This window comes from Sipha flava, unplaced genomic scaffold (genome assembly GCF_003268045.1).
Source record: "Sipha flava isolate LNK unplaced genomic scaffold, YSA_version1 41_pilon_pilon, whole genome shotgun sequence".
In the NCBI taxonomy this organism is placed as follows: Eukaryota; Metazoa; Arthropoda; class Insecta; order Hemiptera; family Aphididae; genus Sipha; species Sipha flava.
In genome coordinates, this window is record NW_020273144.1 from 2,463,640 (window position 1) to 2,479,291 (window position 15,652).

The following is a 15,652-nucleotide window of genomic DNA, read 5'->3' on the forward strand; positions in this document are numbered from 1 at the left end:
TAATAAAGAACGTCCCTTAAGACCTTACGTTTATACGTTCTGTTATACGTGTGACAATATTATATAATGTATTATAGATTATAAAAACAAGAGTTAGTAGAAGTAACATGTGATAGTGTTTTCAAATGTATTCTTAAAAAATAAAATACTGAAATTTTTTGCTAAACATTATAAAGTAAATTGGCAACTAGGTTTATGATTCCAGGAAATCATATTTTCTACATTTTTAAATAGCTAACCACACCAGTCCAAATTTACTCTTTGCGTGTATTAGCCTACACACAATTATAGTACATTCAGTATTGAATATTTTTCGTTACATGTAGATTAGTAAAATTTTAATATTTTTCATTTATATTCAAATCGAATACCGTTAATAGGTACTTGTTGTATGTACATATTTATAAATAATTCTAAATATTGGCGGCCAAAATTATTTACAACACATTTAAATTAAATTGAACATTAAATAAATTAATCAAATTATTGAAATGGGAATTCAATCATAAAATATATATTACAATAAACTTTTGTAGTTTAGTAAAACAATATTGTTTTATTTATGAAATTTAATTTACAATAACTGTGCGGATATTTATATGACATTACACAAAAATTCATTTTATATTAATACACCTTAAATTAATTAATTATAACTGATTTAAATAAACTTATACATTATTATTACAGTTTTATTTTTAAGTTATATTAAAAAATTATCATTTTGAAATTAAGAATATAAAGCTTATTTATAAAAATTCTGTTCATTAGTATCTAATTATACCTCTTGTTTAGATTAATTTAACGAATATCTACATATTATTTGTTATCAATAGCTGTAAAATAGATTAATTATTTCTTGAACAATTTCAATAATATATTTTCAGTTAACAAATTATATTAAAAATCATATCTTATAGATTCGTAGTTTTGGATTTCAGGAATAATATACTTTAGGCACAAATAACTTGAAAAATACTAATTTATTAAAATAGTCAGTACCTATATAACTGTCGATTAGGTAATTTTCTATAAACTTACTTTTGATGCAATTATGAAACTAATTTTTAATTATATGACACTTTGAAATTGTAATATCAACTTGATACCTACCAAAGAATGGCTACTTTTTAATTTGATAGAAATTAAAATTCCAAAAATTATTTTCTTATCCAGTTATAAGATGAAAACACACATTTGACTAAACGTGTTTAATGTGAACTAAAACTTTCTATTAAATTATATGAAGAAAAAAAAATTAATATTTACGAAGATATTTCTATCAGAAGATCCTAGTGGCACAGCATGTATAAGGTAGAAATATCGTCGTCCATCGAGTTGGTTGTTTTGTGAAAATAAAATTTTTTTTTTTTGTACTTATCTATAAAAGTATTGAATTACGGTTGGACAGAATATAAAATTATTCTGTTGGTGTATGTGTCACAGCGTAAAAACCTAAAGCCATAAAAAGCATAAAAATTGTAAGTATGACCAACGTTGAAACAATGTTTAAAAGAAATGTGGTCAAAAAATACATGTATAGCAATACTATAATACTGTCCAAAGTGAAGTAGTATTAAATATTTATAGTAGTACCAATGAAATCTGATTAAAAATAATACAATTTATTGCTATTTATATGCAATATACTCCAGACAAATACTATTATAAATTTTTATATTTTATAAACTATAATTATATTGATATAATTATAAATGTATATTAATATTTAATTATTATTTTAAGTACTTATATAATTACATACCTAACAATTTTATTTTTAAAAAAAACTGTAAAAAATATTGTCTTATTATTATATTTTTCTAATTTCATTAACAGCCACAACAGAGCTCGCAGCCAAGATTTTTTTTTTCAGTGGGAATTTCTAATTTTTAGGCTTAGGTTTATAATAATTTTTTTTATTTTTCGTTTGTTAATTGGTATTTTGTAAAATAACCATTCATGTTTTATATATGTTATACTAAAGATTCTGAAATACTGCAATAGTAATACTAACACATTTTCTGGTTAAATATTTTAATAAACAATGTTATGTTTTTATTTAAAGTATCCCAGTCAAAGTCAGCCAATGTGTCGGGACACTTGGATCGTCACCACAATGCTTTGTAAACAGGGGTCTTTGAAGTTTGAATAACTTGTTTGAGACACTGGATGACTTTTAGGGAGGGAAAGAGAGAGAGAGAGAGAGAGAGATACTGGTATAGTTCTCTTTCTTGACATACCAGAATCACTTTCAGATTACCGCACTTCATGTATTGCGTGTACATATATTGAACAAAAAAGATTTGAGTTAGGTTGGATGGAATTTGTTGAGTATAATATCAAGGGTACCGTAAATTTGCATGCAACGTGGCCATTTTATAAAATATCTCCTTAACTCCACGCATAATATTTATTTTGATTTATTTTTGACACAGTAATTCCGCATACAAATTAATAAAATAAAAATAATATTAGATAGGTTTTATGATTTTCGAAAACAGCATGTCACCATCAACAGACGATGATTTTTTTTGTTATCAAAGACAAACACAATAATTGATAATTATTAATATAATATAAGTTGTGTTATTAAATTGTAGCCCCATTCCTAAATAAAGTACGAGTTGCGGCCAAGGCTTATGGCCGCACAGTAATATATCTATACTACATTTAAAGTATATATACATCACAAGATATATATTGAAAAATTATTTAAAATAAATTATTAAATTAAAACCCCTCCAAAATCAGGAAAAATATATATTAAAAATTAATAATTTTATGAACTAAGAAAAAGATCGTTTTTTTTAAGTAGGAGGGAAAGTATAAGATTTGTATTTTTATTCATATAAGAAAATAGTAATCTTAAATTTAAATTAATTTATTATATTACTTACTGTTATCTTAATGTATTATTCAGCACTGACTGCAATGTTATAAAAAATATCCCAAGGGATTTTTTCAAATCCCCACCACAAAAGAAAATCCTGGATCTGCCATAGCATAAATTTTCCTTGCGATTATCGGGCTATGTAATTACACGTGCGTGTATATTGTGTAAATTAACGTGAGCAATCAAAGTTCAAACACATTGTTAAACTAGTAAGACAATTGTAGATATTGGTTTTATGACGAATAGTATTGTAAATGTTTTACCACAGGCTTTAAAGTAAATTGTATAAGTGATTAATATAAAACATAACACATAAAATTGTATGTATACAGTAATGTTCAGTGTCAATACGCGTTATGTAATATGACATTTAAAATGTCTCAGATATTTAAAATTAATCAAAACGTTAAGAAATTACAATTAAAAGCTAATATCCTAACATTTATTTGAATTTATGTTATTTAAGTATATTTTATCGCATGTATTTCTGCGTTTTATTGATAATGCGGTAGGTATGTAAATAATTAATTATTTATACTTGGTGTTTATACTTTAAATCATTTGATTAATCTAAATGTTAATTTTAAGTGAACTACAATTAATAAGATACTTACATAACATATATATATTTTATATCTTAGATTCTTATGTAGAATAGATAATTAAACGATTTCAAAATATTATACATTTAAATGACTAGAGTACGGGAAAGAAACGAATAAATGAGTTCTAAATGCATGTGTAATATTAATTGTACCTTTAATCGTATTGAGTGACAACATTTTTAATAATACTATTATTTAAGTTATTATGATAACTCAATAATTATAATTAGTAATATTAAATCTATAGGCTACGATTATGGTAAATACGGTTATACAATGTACCTACTTTATGAAAGAACAGATACAAATACCAACCACCTGATACAATTTTAGTTGAAGTCATAATAATTAAGAAATAAATTGTATATAATGTAATACTATAAATTGTAAGTTATTTTTTTTTTGGATCAATATTATAATGACCCATTTTTATTTATTTTCGTAAGTATTAAATAGATGAAAAAAGAAACATGAAAGTTGAAATATATTTTTTAGAAAATTTAATTAAGATATAAAAGTTTTTTTGACTACCTGATGAAAAATAACTATCGTGCCAAATTCAATTAAAATATTCATACTTATCGTTTGAAAAATCGCAAGTTTTCAATCAACTTTGAAAGCTTATACAGGTAAGCTATTATTTATTATTTCTATTATTTCTATCATACATTTAGGTATACCTTTTGTATAATACAAAACCTGCCTTAAATATAATACTCGTTGGACGTAGGATAATGTATTGCCCCGTATGGAGTGTTTAATTATTTAATATTCATAATAAAATATTTCCTTTCACCAGGGTCTATTCTAAAGCGCTGTTAAACGCTATTTGCGCTATTGATAATTCATATTGCGTTGTTGAAAAATCATTTATATTCGATCCTCAAATTCATCAAATCAACAATTTTGGCTGAATAAAACTGAAAGGCGGGTGAAAGATACCAATAGATCAAAAAAAAACAACCAGGGTTTAATGAAATATTTGAAGTAGCTAATGACATAAAAGATCAGCAAGAAGAAGAAAAACCATTAAGTGTCAAAGAGAGAAAATTTTAGTAAATACCTATACCTAGAAAACATAATTGTTTTGTATAATTGTTTTATAATTATTATTATTTTTAATTTAACTTGAATTTTTCAAATTTAGATTAAAAAACTAAATAAATCCTTATTTATTATAACGCTTATTAAACGCCTATATTGAAAATATTATGTCTGAATATATTTTATTATTTATAGTTATTTTACAGGTTGATTTAGATGCAAATATAAATTAAAACTCTAAATAAAAATCACTTTTAACAGATATATAATTATACCGTACCTGTTGCCTTTTAATTACTTATTATCCTTGTTTTATTTTATTAAATAACAATCGGGATCTAAATCATAAGTGTGAAGTTATTGAATACAATATTAAAAATTGTGCGGTTTTCATCTATTAAATGTGTGCGGTTTTAACGTACCAAAAGTGTGCGGTTTCGTACTGCGTTTTATCTCAAGCGTGCGGTTTCAGGAATCGGCACATATTGCATACACATACTCCTGTGTATGTATTGCAACAATGCGTACATAGAGGTTTGTAATATAATTAGGCCGTTGACGAAAATCCTTTGAATAGATCTGGCTTTTCACACTAAGCACACTCGAATAATTATACGACTAAAAATAATATAATATACCATGAAGTTCACGCGTTTGGCGACTGCGATATTGTTGACGAGACGTGACTCAGCGGAGGAAGTGTAAATTATTAATTAATCCGATACATAAATTCGTCCAGAAGCAATGAAACGCGATTATATTATTATCCAACGGTCTTTTGTGCGGGAATTTAATCATCGCGGCGGACTCGTCATACTTTGTAGACTCAACGCCAAATAACCAACAACGTTCCGCAAATGATCGTTGTACATCAACTCGGATTACGGGATCACTTCACCGCATCGTCCGCGCCTCGGACTCCTGCAACGCGCCCAAGACGCGCGGAATATTATCGTTAAACGGGGCACCCGCCGTGAACGGGACGGGCGAACTCCGAGAACGAAACTTTTCGCACGTGTAAAGAAAGGAAAAAAAAAATGTACGGAAAAATCGACGAACCGCGAGCAGCGAGTCCGTCCGAAAGCCGCGTGAAGAAATGTCCGCGTGCCGCGTTCGCGCGTGATGTAGGTATGTCGGCGGCGCGGTAACACTATACGATATTATCGATTTCTTTTATCTCGGTGCACCCCGCGGCTACGTGGTCGCGTGGCGCTCGTTCCGACGACGATTCAAGCGCGGGTTCAACGGTACGGTAATGAAACGGCTGCACGTTCGACGCAATAACAACGGTGTCGTGCGCATGGGGTATGCTGGTTATGCAGCTGTATACCTTGAACACGGAGCCTTACTCGTAGTAAAAACTGTACGAACAGAAATCATGGCGTGGACGGTCTTCAACATTTATATCGCACGGTTTTACGTACACTGCAATCGTTATTGGATTTTTATATTCGGTCCCGGAGATTTTTATTTATTTAGGAAACACAATTTATGTACTGATGTAATAACGGTTTAATGTACTAACGAAGTTATGAAGTGCTGCGCTTCAGGAGAGATTAAATAGATTAATGTTTTCGACTGCGGAGCGCGAGAAATATAAAATATAAAATTCAATCCGGAACACATTATTGATGATTTCAAAAATTCAATTGAACGCAGGATTGCGTGGTAATCAATTAGAATTATATCCATCAAACGTATTTTGATTTGCTATTAAATTATACGACTATGATGTTATTTATTTACACTATCGAAATATATTACTCAAGCGTTATAAATTAATTTTTTATTTCATAATTTGATTTAAATTCTTATTATGAACACAGTTATAATTGCTATCCAGTCACTTTTGTTTGTTTTTTTTTTTTAACGAAAATATTAAAATTTTAAATTAAACAATTATTTAGACATTTGTGTGTATATTTTTACCAGAATTGTATACAATTAAAATAACTTTAAATTGGGGTGGGGGAGGGGCAACGGCAGCGTTTTGCATATCCTGTAAAAAACAATGGCGTGTTGAACTAATTTTTGGTGAAGAGCAAAAATGTATAAATCATAAGGTACCCTTTATTCATCCTAACGACATTTCCACCATAACAAAACATTTACAATTTAAAAAATATACGTATATTAGACTGATTTGTATGATCAGATGTACTTACTTAATTATCTAGTAAATTTATTACACTCAATAATTATCTTGTATCTTGATCTATGCAGTGTATGTAAATTTTGAATAATGTTGTTAACATTGGTATTGCAATTACTTAGCACCGATTGTTTCTAGTGTAACGGATCATTTGGAGTACATTTGTGCGCCAAATATTTACTATCACTTAAAACATTTAATATGATGCTATGATTAGTGGCGTAGATACAATTTTTTTCTGGGGGGGGGGGGTGTTTAAAAGTAAGTTTTTAAGCGTTCTTAGTATATTTTAAATCGAGGTCATATGTAATAATATTACATTTAAAATGGTATTATTATTATGTCCCGTATTCAATGAAAATTATTTTGTTACTCAATTTTTAATATAATCATAGTAAAATCAAAATATTTTACTATAATATGTAAATATTAATAAATAATAATCAAATATCATTAAAAAAAAAAATCTATATTATTGTTATACTAATTGTTAAGTATTTTTTGGCAGGGGGACCACTTACCTACCAAACATTTTAAAGGAGCAATTGCTTCAAAATAATATCATCACCACGCTACTGGTAAAATAGGTCTATCCACGCCTACAATTGATACGCTTTTAACTGTTTTTATCAAGTCGAATGCAAACGATTATAGCAACGTCTAGCGGCTGCATCAGTGTAAGCGCTGTAATTTTGTCAAACGGCAGGCGTATCTATACAATTTAACTATATAACTATATTTAAATGGTATTACGGAATTGGGGTATGATAGTAGCGATTTGAATGCGTAAATACGTAACCATTTAGTTACAGAGGAGAAATTATGAAATAAAAATAAATCCCCGTTACCGAGCTTTTGTGAACCACGGTCTTTTACGCTAACGCCGCCGCACAGGTACCTGTTATTCAGGGTCATATTTACCAATAGACAAGATAAGCTACTACCTATGGCTTCCGTTTTTCGGGGTCTCGGATTTTTATGAACCTTTTATTATTTTTTCCCCAAAAATACAACTCTCATCGTATAAAATAAATATAAGCAAAATATAATATTAAAAGAATAAAAACATAAACTAGCATAAAATGCCACATTTTTAATTTTTAAGGGCCTCAAAACGCCTAAATCAAGCCCTGCTATTATTATTTAAATAACATCACTATTACAACCAACGTTATCGTAATATCGATAGTTAGTTGTGAGTATAATATAACACTTTTTTTTTCTTTTTTTTTTTTTTTACCATAGTGTCAACGTACGACAGTTGTATGACGGTTGATGCAAATGCCACGTCGCATGCGCACGAGTGTTTCACTCCGTTCAACAGTTTGACGTTATCGCGGGCACATGAACGAATTTCCACGATACGTATTGTAAACCACACGGGGGGACGTTATTTTTGTATAAAATTCTCTTTCTATCATTTGCGAATCGAAAAGTACGGAAAGCACTACGTTCCGGTTAATAGGTACGCATTGGGAGACATTGTTACTATTGTGTTTACGTAGGCATACTCACAAGCTACAACGGCCCCTGTAGGACGGCAGATTCCGGCGCCTGTTGAACGGCGGCGACAGCGACAGCGACATGTTCGGATACTTTGCTTTGTAGATGGCCGTCGTCAGGTCGGCGGTGACGGTGTTGATGGTGCCGGGTTTCCACAGCATCAGCCTATCGTCGCGGTCGTGGTAGCAATTACCATCACCATCACCGTCGTCGTCGTACCCTCAACTGGTCGCGCCGTCCGACTGACGACTGCGACGGCGATCGGACGCGGCCGGCAACGCGCCCACCGAGGTCCTCTGCTGGTGACACTTGCGGCCAACGCTACTGCTGCTGCTGCTGCTGCTGCTGCTGCTGTTGCTACTGCTGCTGCTGGTCAGGCTGGTGCTACTGTTATCGGTGCCCGCGAAGCGTTCAGCTTTGGCGATCTCTCGCAGCAGTCGCGAACTACCGGCGTTCACGACGCGTTGCTGGTCGTCGATCGGCTCGGACGCGGCGGCCGTGACAGCCGCGGCGTTCGGGCTATTATCGTTCGCCTCGGCCGTGCTTACCGCTGTCTCGTCGGCTTGTCGCGACGACGGTGGGACGGAGGAAACGTTCATGGTGCGAGGACGGACGCGCGAAGGATTATGCGATGCGGGTTAAGAAACGGCGGGATCCGACGTGCAACGGGGTGACACGCACGGGCGGTAGGTACGGGAGTGAACGTTACGTTTTCAACGCAACGGAATTAATACATAAAACTTTTGTCTTTTGTCGGAGTGACGCGGTCGATTAGAAGCGACAACGCGCTGCGGTCCGGCGGTAGTTGCTTCAGCCGACTGAACGTGTGACCGCTATGCGCTCGTCTTACGTGCACTCGCGTGCTTTTATACGGGGGAAAACGCCACCCCCGCCCGTTATATGGGTCGTAGCGCCGGGCGCGAATCGTTCGGACGGGGGACGCGCGCGCCGGCGCACGATCGCGCCCACCGTTGGAGTGCCCTATGCAGTGATCTCGCGCGCGCGCGCCGTCCCGTGTTCGTGTGCGCGTGTTCGCGTGCGCGGTGCGCGTTCGTGTACGGCGAACACACACGCGATTACCGCGCTCGCTGCGTGTACACGCCGGTAGTACTTTGATGCACCGCCGCCGCCACCGCCACCGTCCCTCTGCGGGAACTGCGCGCGGTGGTCGCGAGGTCCGTCGGTTCCAAGCGACACGTCCCCGGGATTGACGTTTTATCGCCGCTGGACGTACGAGCGTACGCAAAGGATTAACGTGCGTTATCGTCGTGGTGGACGCCCGGCGGCCGGTCCAAACGTACGTCGGCTTGTGTGTATACCGCGCGCTGATCCGAGAAATATCTGCGTTTGTTTCCCCTCCCCCCCTCCAAAACAAAAAAAAAAAGTAGTTGAGAACTTATACTTGCACGGGTTCTCGTAAAGAGAAAATATACAAAGCCGTTCGTACCACTTCCCGTGTAAAGCTCTTGCCGCAGGCCAAATTCGAAATTGTTTTCTTTGATAATCCGGCTCGATTAAAAAAAAGCGCGATTTCTCCACAAGTTCGCAAAATCAACTAGAAACGTATTCGTGTCCGTAATATAAATATTCATCTCGGTCAGAATACACTGTTCGGATTAATAAATGTAAACACGATTACGACGGACATTTTTAACACAGTTAGTGCTTTATTTCATTTCCACGTCATTTATTTGTGAATGTAAAATGTAAGTCATGAATTGATCGAATGAAAATATTGACAAATTATGAAATGTATGAAAAATATAGAACAACTATTCGCAATAATATTTCTATTTTTTTTTTTTTCATAACCTTCACTAAAATGTATTTTAATAATCCCTGGTTGAAATATATTTTTGATTTATCCGAGAGCTTTATTGAGCACGGACGGTTGGTGTAAGTCGTAAGAGCAAAAACGCCGTGTAGGTGATGCGTTGCGCATTATTTCGATCGGTCCAATTGTCGACGATAACAGTACATTGTTAAATATGCCATCGAACATAAATGGTAATGGTCATTTTGTTGCAAAATTCCTAACGACACTGACTTAAAGTATACATTATTCATTTGTAGAAAATAAAAACGTACTGCAAAATAATCGATATGAGACTTATGTTCGTCGCAACAATCATTTTATTTCGTGTCGATAACAATCATATTCCAACGAACAGCGATTTCATTATAATTATTATTGTATTCTCACTAAATTCATAAATGAAAAATTAAATCAAATAAATAAAAAAGTTAATGATTCCAATCTAATGGAAGAGAGTCGTGATTTTAAATCAAAAATTTATGATATTGAAAAAATAATATTAATAATAGAAAATAATGAAAACCAATACGATTATTTTTCATTTGAACTTGATATTATTACTGAATAAATGAATATAGAAATAAGATAGAATAATATAATATTATTTAATTATTCTGAAGAGGATAGTAATATCGATTTAGAAAACATTAAAAATATATTTAGTGTTCTGAATAAAAATATTTTAAATTTTATATTTTTCCGTTTTGTAAAATTAAATTAGCCACTCCTGATAAACTACGTCCGACAAAAATTAACTTTACAAATCAATCTGATTATTTTATTATTCTACGAGTATAAAAAAATTTGAAATCTTCAATAAAATTTTCCAATATCCGGTTTTCTTCAGATAAAATAATTAAACAGCAAAATTAAATGGCAAATTTTAGAAAATCACATACACTTCGAAGAGAAAACGGTGAATAAGATATAAGTGTCAAATACGTTAAAGCTTTAATAATATCTTTAATATTATAAAAAAATAATAAATACACCAACTACTAGTACACATTTTAACTTTCAACGTTTTCATAATTTAAATAATAAACTCACATATTTAAAAACTTAAATTTTATGCTCATTACATGATGTTTTTATTTCTATAGAATCTTGGCTAACAGATCATAGTATGTCAACCAAATTAGGTTTTACTAATAGAAATCACTAATTACGATATTTATAGACTTGATAAAACGACTCAAATCAATTTAATTTATAAAGATGGTGGTTTACTTACATCTTCCAATTACTTCCAATACTAATATACAAGCAATTACTACTACCAATAATTACTTATGCATGCCCAATCTGGGGAAACTGTTCGTCTACACACTTAAAAAAAATCCAAATTTTCCAAAATAAAGTTTTAAGAATTATCACAAATGTTCCGTGGTTCATTCGTAATGATTATATACATAAAGACCTTCAAATTGTTAAAATTGCAGACCTCATACACATCTTATTAAGAAATTTCCATAACTCATTACTCAACTCAACAGACTCGCTTCACTATAATCTTCATATTCATTCACCACTTCAACGACGTCTAAAACGACCGTCCTCACGACCTAATTAGTTAAACTCAACTTCCAGTCTCTAATCTGTAAATGTTTATTGTTTTTATATAATTTTGTATTAGTTACTGTAATCATATAATTACTTAGTTCACTTATCTGTATACATTTGTTCATTTACTAATGTTTTATTTATTTTTAACTATCCTTTTAAAATAATCACAAACTAATATTCTTTATTATCCATAAATGTAGATAGCCATAGGCTAAGAATGTCTTATTTATTAAAAAATAATAAAAAAAATAAATAAATAAATAACATGGTTTTAGACAAAATCGATTTACTGTAAGCATAGGTGTGTGCACGGGAGTTGTTGGGTATGTCCAAACACCCCTGAAATGAAATAAGTGGGGCCCTACATTTAAGTAAAGTACCTCTTAAGTCTAAGAATAAGAAACCCGTATCTTAACAGATGTTGCTTAAATTAAATGTAATTTATTCTAAAATATTTGAGAAAAAATTGTTTATGTTTCGTAATAGAAAAAATAAAATAAAATTTTATAATTTACTGTGCAAAACTTATTATGATATAACAAAGAGAGAAGAGATATAACAATATAAGAAAAATATAAAAATTGAAGGAAAACATATTTATTATGACTATATATATACCACACTATTTAAAAAAAAATGAAAGTTCTGTTTATTTAATTATTTATAGATTATAATTTATTAAATATACTTACATATTTTGTTAAGATAAAGCCCAAAAGTATTGTAAGCACCCCCTGAAATATATTTCTGCGCACGCTTATGAATGTGCGAAATATAGGTACATGTATGTAAATACGATATTTTAAATTTATTTATAATAAACCATAAGCTAGTGTGATTTATACAGATATAGAAAAAGCTTTTGATAGCTTTTGATTTTCAAACGTAGCTTTTCTCTCCGGTTAATTGAAACCCAATGCAGCAAAGTGATCTGAGATACAGTTCCGCGTTGTTACAGACGCATTATGTTCTCAAGTTAACGGGTGAAATTCACAATTAATTTCATGAGCTTCACTAAAAACAAAAATCAATATACGTGTTTCTGTATACTAGTATACCTATACTTGCCGAGAAACTATATAAGTTGAAGTTAGATTTATTTCTAGGCACATACAATTGATTATGTGTCGATGTAAAGTAAGGTTATATAATTGGGTACGTCAACAAGGCATTATTTTAAATTTATAAATAGTTAATGCATTTGAAAAAATGATCTAAAGCTTTCATGTGAGTATGAATATGAAGTGGTTCTTGTTTTACAATTTATAAAAGATAAAAAAATAAAAAATAAATAGTTCAATTATACGATATAGTTCAAATATCATATATTTAGTTTTTATTTTATATGTTTTGAAAATAATTTCGGCTAATTTTATGAAAACAATAAAATGTCTTAAGGTAATAAACTAATTTAATAATTTTTTCATGGACTCTATATTTGAATAGGTATAAATAAGATTATTTGATTATAAATCTTCGATTTACACATATTTTGTTAAAATTTTTCTTATCTTCTTCGTTTCCTTTTTCATTTTGGCAGCTTAATATATCGTGATTTGAAACTACCTCTTAAATTTGAATTTTCATTGTTTTATTTACAAACCCCGCAAAACCATACTCGCACTATTACACACTTTTATCAATAATTTTAATATTCATTGTAAAAATGTAAAAGTCACTTAGGTTTTAATTGGTATATAGGTAAATTATTAATAACTATTGGCGACTAAAGACTTAAAACGTTAAAACGTGTTAGCATGATTATTGTATAGTAGCTTATCATATTTTATCCGTCCTTTAACACTAAAAATAGAGTGCGGTTTTAACCCATTAAAAGTATGTGGTATTTTGTTATACAATGATCGATAAAATGCGCGATTTTTTTCTATCAACCTTATTGTGGTCGAAATTAAAAGTGTATAGTTTTCAAATGCAACATTTTAGGTTATAACTTATAAAAAATTATAATTTTTATTTTAACTGAAATAAAATGTATTTGGGATTTATTGAAAATCACATAAAGAATATTTTCTTTTTTCTTTTATTGTATTCAACCCTATGGTTGGTTACGCAGTCGAACACGCGCTAATTTTATTTTATTAACTATAGAAATAAATATAACTAAAATATTTTAAAAATAAACCATTAAAAACGCAAACTGAATAATTACATAATGTTTTACAAATACAGTATTCATTATATGCATTAATCATTCCATTAATATTGTCATCGTAAATAAATAATAATTTATAATTAAATTATTTTTATAAGAGTGTATATTGTTTTGATAAATTAATTTAATTGATACCTAAAGAAAAAAATGAATTCACATAATATTTTGAGATTTATGGTTTTGTAAATATTTGTAGTTCCCTATCACTAAAGATTTTCATGCGTCAGTGGAAGACACAGATGATTTTATTTAATACAAATGGTTTTTTCAGTAATAAATGATCTTATGATAACTATTGTTATTCATTTTGTCTTTTTTACCCAAACTGATAGACTATTATTTCTACTTCTTGAAGAAGAACGTAAAAAAAGAAATAAGCAGGTAATGATCACAAAATGTGTATCTAATCAAAAAGTAGTATGTTAATCAACCAGTAGAATCGTTGATTTTATAATAAACAGATATGTTATCATATTGTTAAAATTAGTAATGTCTACATGACGAAACCACTAACGTCACTGTAATCGTTCAAATTCAACAAATTTAATAAAATTATAGTGATTCTTAGTGACTGCTGATTTTAATAATATGATGGTTTATATTTTTATTTTAATTTCAATGGTAGAATATTAATAAAATGATATCAAAGAACATATAGAGAAATATTTCCTTTGAGAAAGAGTTAGATATATTACAAACTGTAATAACTAAAGTATTATACTATTTTTTCAACAAAAATTAATGTTTTCTAACTAACAAATTGCAAATTATTCAATTTGTTTATGCTATTTATATTACATATAAAAGAGAGCAAAAAGAAATGATGAAATTTAATTTGAAAGTAATTATAATTATATCATAAAAATAATTTTGACGTCCAAGCAGAGGTAGTTAAAAAATACATTGTACTTTTTACTTTGAAGAAAATATTATTTTAATAATGAATATTATATATAAATAAACTTTAAATAAATTTAAAAGATCTAAAAGTAAAATTGAATTAAATATTAATTATAGTATTGCATAATAGCTGTTATAATTAATAAAATAATAATATTTTCAAAGCCATTAAATACTGAGTATCACAATTTGGGTAGCAACTTTGGATATTTTTTAAAATAAGTATTTTCAAACTATAAAAAAACCCATGTGTAACTATGTTATGTAATTTTATTATTTACTAACTATTGATATAAATTTTTATTTTTTAGAAGTTGAAAAATATTTTTTACTAGTGGCCATCACTTATTATTCAAATATTTTATTCAATGTATTTCTTAAATATAATAGGATATGAAAATAAGATAAATCTTATAACAATAATATTTTTTTTCGTTGAATAACATTTTTTTTTTTTTTTAAATATGATAAAAATAAAATATTCAAATCACCATTCCAGGTCTAAAGTACTTCATTGATTGTAATTAAATAATATATTATACCTGTAATAATTATTATTTTATCGTCATTAATTATTATCGATAATATAAACGGTAGTAAATATAATTAAAAATAATTAATATAAAAATAAAGTAATATGATTGTTTTTGTTATCGATTAATATTGAATTGATTGTATTGTATATATATATATATATATATATATATATATATATATATATTTATTGCTTTTATACTTTAATACATTATAGCAATTGTATATTATATTTATCAAAGAAAAACCTTGCTATATTATCTATTTGAAAAATTTAAAGTATCATCATACAAAATTATGATATTAAAATAATTAAACTTTTTATTTTTTTTATTCGTATGAGTACATTGTAAACAATACGCTTTCAATTATACATTTTAAATACAAAATATGATCATATACTCGTACTTTTTCAGTGAATTAAACGGAAAATGCATAAATTAAAATAGTACTTTTCATCTAA

At 29.8% G+C, this 15,652-nt stretch overlaps 1 protein-coding gene across 1 annotated transcript in view; it reads right to left on the bottom strand.

Moving 5' to 3' along the window:
* Positions 1 to 8,381, bottom strand: part of LOC112688994 (SRSF protein kinase 1-like) — a 72,368-nt gene extending 63,987 nt beyond the window's left edge. The window contains exon 1 of the mRNA XM_025562470.1: positions 8,213 to 8,381. Coding sequence (XP_025418255.1) covers positions 8,213 to 8,361 — 149 coding nt within the window. The 5' untranslated portion in view covers positions 8,362 to 8,381. The remainder of the gene's footprint in view (positions 1 to 8,212) is intronic.
* Positions 8,382 to 15,652: the final 7,271 nt, after the last annotated feature.